The 2906-nt window shown below is 43.3% G+C and overlaps 1 protein-coding gene across 1 annotated transcript in view; it reads right to left on the bottom strand.

Annotated features, from left to right (window-relative positions):
* The window catches only part of LOC104628350 (chromosome unknown open reading frame, human CXorf57), a gene marked incomplete at its 5' end in the record, with an annotated part of 32131 nt that extends 29229 nt beyond the window's left edge, over positions 1-2902 (bottom strand). Inside the window, 2 exon segments of the mRNA XM_010296900.1 lie at positions 1886-2028; positions 2809-2902. Coding sequence (XP_010295202.1) covers positions 1886-2028; positions 2809-2902 — 237 coding nt within the window.
* Between the last annotated feature and the right edge of the window lie 4 nt (positions 2903-2906).

Here is a 2906-nt window from a genome sequence, read left to right as displayed (position 1 = left end):
GTTTTGTTTTGTAGGGGGGGGGGGGGGGGGGATCAGAAAACAATCGGTATGGCAAACCACTATCTTTCATTGATGTTTTTCTCATGACAAAAGTTTCTATCTGATTTTATTTTTTTTAAACTGGGTGAACTTCAAATCCATAACTGAGCACATCACTGAGCAGTGAAAATGATTTTGAACAATCTTATAATGGTCTTAAAAGTTAGCAATCCACTGAAAAAAGCCCTACCTCTCAGCTCTATCAAAATGCTTCACTTTATTCTTTCATCTCTCAGTCTCAACCAGTCATCTCCGTTTGTTCATACCACCATCCATTCTCTTTAATATATCACCATTCTTGAACACATTTAACACCTTATGTGTTTTCCCCCTTGCTGCTTCTAAAATCCTCTTTTCCTTATTCCAAGTTCAATACAGAGATTATACAAATCAACACTTGTTAGTTCATTCTAATATTCCTAATTATTCATAAACTGTGCATCCTTGAAACTAAACCATTATATCATAGAATCTCTTGTTATCCCATTGGTTTTTATCTAGTAACAATAATTCAACACACAGCACTATCTAAAGAAGGAACGTATAAAGCAAAAAGCATGTAAAAATCTGTCTACTAACTTCTTTGGCTAAAATCAGCTCTGGGTATTGATTCTGCAACTAATGCCAGGAAACGCGACTGATGAGCTGCCATGAAAGTTAGGAGGACCTCCAATGAAAAGACCCAGATTTATCTTAATGTGCAAAGGGAATGGAAACTTGGAATAAGAGATCACCACAGCATTTCATTAACATGTTTCCCCATGGAAGAATTCCTATGAGTTATTGGAGGTCTTTGTAAAGTGTTGCCCCCCTCTATGAGGTCTGACTGGGATGGAGTTTATTTTCTTTTTACCAGCCTGCATGGTGCCACATTTTAGATCTGTGACTAAAATACTGTTGGCAACACACCAATGTTTTAGCTGTTGCTTAACAGTGCTTGCACAGTGTCAAGGCCTTTCTCCATTTCTCACTCTGCCGCCCCAGCAAGTAAGCTAGGGATGGGCAAGAGGCTGGGAGGGGACACAGCAAGACAGCTGGCCTGAAATGACCTGGGGGATATTCCACACCATGTAACATCATCATACTCGGATCTAAAATGGGCTGCTAGTCTTCCCAAAGTACCCATTGTTCAGAGACTGGCTGGGCATTAGTATGCTGGTGAAAGTGGTGAGCAATTGTCTTTGCACCACCTGTTTGCCTTTTTTTCCCTCCCCTTCACCTTATTAAACTGTCTTTATCTCAACCCACGGGTTTCCCCTCGCTTTTGCTCTTCCAATTCCCTCCTCCACTCCCCTGGAGAGGGCGGTGGAGAGCAAACGACCAGCTGGTGAGTGCTTAGTTGCTGGCTGGGACCAACCCACCACACCTCCTGTCTCCATTTCCAAGTAGCTCTACACAAAAATATCACGAGTAGAACATGCTAGGAAAATCATTAAGAATTTTGTTGTGAAACAATCTATCTGGAATTCACCAGATGAGAGAATTAGTGGATACAAATTGTTAAAATTAGTTTGCTATTTTTTTGACAAGACAAACTCCAACTTCCAAAGCATAGAGATCAGAAACATTTATGCTGCTAAAACTCCAATTTTTAAAATATTTTTTTTCCACAAAAAGTTCTGAATTATAGTAACTGAAACACATCCACCAAAGTCTGTACATACGATCATGAAATGCACCATTTCCTACTTTGAAAGACTCAGCATTTTTATAAAGGTAGCATTTTTAAAATAAAGTAGCTACAACATAAAACTTAACTTTATGGCTTACTATATAGGAATAATGATTTCCAAATAATCTACAGCTGTTTGTTCAAGTGTTAACCTGTGTTTTTATCCCTCTTTACCTGATAAGGCATATCCAGTTTTTTCTCTGGTTTCCCGTAGTACCTTAGTCTAGATTTGTGCAGCACTCTCACAAGAAGAGGATGGAAGTGAACTCTGCTTCTCCAGGTCATTTCCAGCTGACCAAGAGAAGTCAGCTTGGAGACTGAGGAAAAAGGAAAAAAAAAGACCGAAGAAGAGCATTCATGATTGAACATTTAAATTTGCAGGAATAAAGTGCACAGACCAGGACATCACATGCATTTTCTCAATGTTTCTAACATTTAAAAAGGCTCATCTGTTAATACTATTCACCATGAAATCCTGTTCTGAGCCATCTATACACAGCACAGTTTCGGTTTTGGGTTTTTTTAAATTGAAAATTTAAAGTTTAAGTTAAAATGACACAGAAGTATTGCCAGATGAGCAGGAGAGCTACTACGAAAGACACAGGTGTTAGCCCACAAGGGCATCACCCTTGTGCAGAAGTCCCGCTTACACCTCCCTCCTCACTGGGCTTCGTGGTCTGGGACGACCCCCATAGCACCGACCGTATTTTGGGTGGCCGCTTCCAGGCGCGTGCAGCCAGTTCCCAAGCTTAGCCAAGAGCCTGTTCCCTGAATGGAGATTCCCGACCCCTCAGACGACTGGGTGCCAACACCACAGCTACGTATTTTCAGTCAATGTTTCGTAAAGTATAAAAAAAAAACCCCTCTCAAAGTGACACGAACACGTAAGCTGCGATATGCGTGGCGCATGCGGAGGGCCGCTTCTCACCAGGGAACTCGGCCCAGCCGCACAAGCAAGGCAAACAACCGCACCTTCTCCTCTTCGCGGGTGCCTTGGGACGGCTGCAGCGGCGCGGGTCGGCCTCGGGCGCTCGAAGGCCCCTGGGCCGGTTTCCACCTACACCCCCCTCCTCTAACACCGCCTCCTCTCCGCTTACCGTCGACGTCCACCTGCGCCTGGGGCTTGTCCGCCACCCACATGTCCCCGTAGGGATCCTCGTTGTTCCACAGCGGGAGGTAGTGCTTCTTCTCCCCC

This window comes from Phaethon lepturus, unplaced genomic scaffold (genome assembly GCF_000687285.1).
Source record: "Phaethon lepturus isolate BGI_N335 unplaced genomic scaffold, ASM68728v1 scaffold26211, whole genome shotgun sequence".
In the NCBI taxonomy this organism is placed as follows: Eukaryota; Metazoa; Chordata; class Aves; order Phaethontiformes; family Phaethontidae; genus Phaethon; species Phaethon lepturus.
This window is presented reverse-complemented; position numbering and strand designations above follow the sequence as displayed.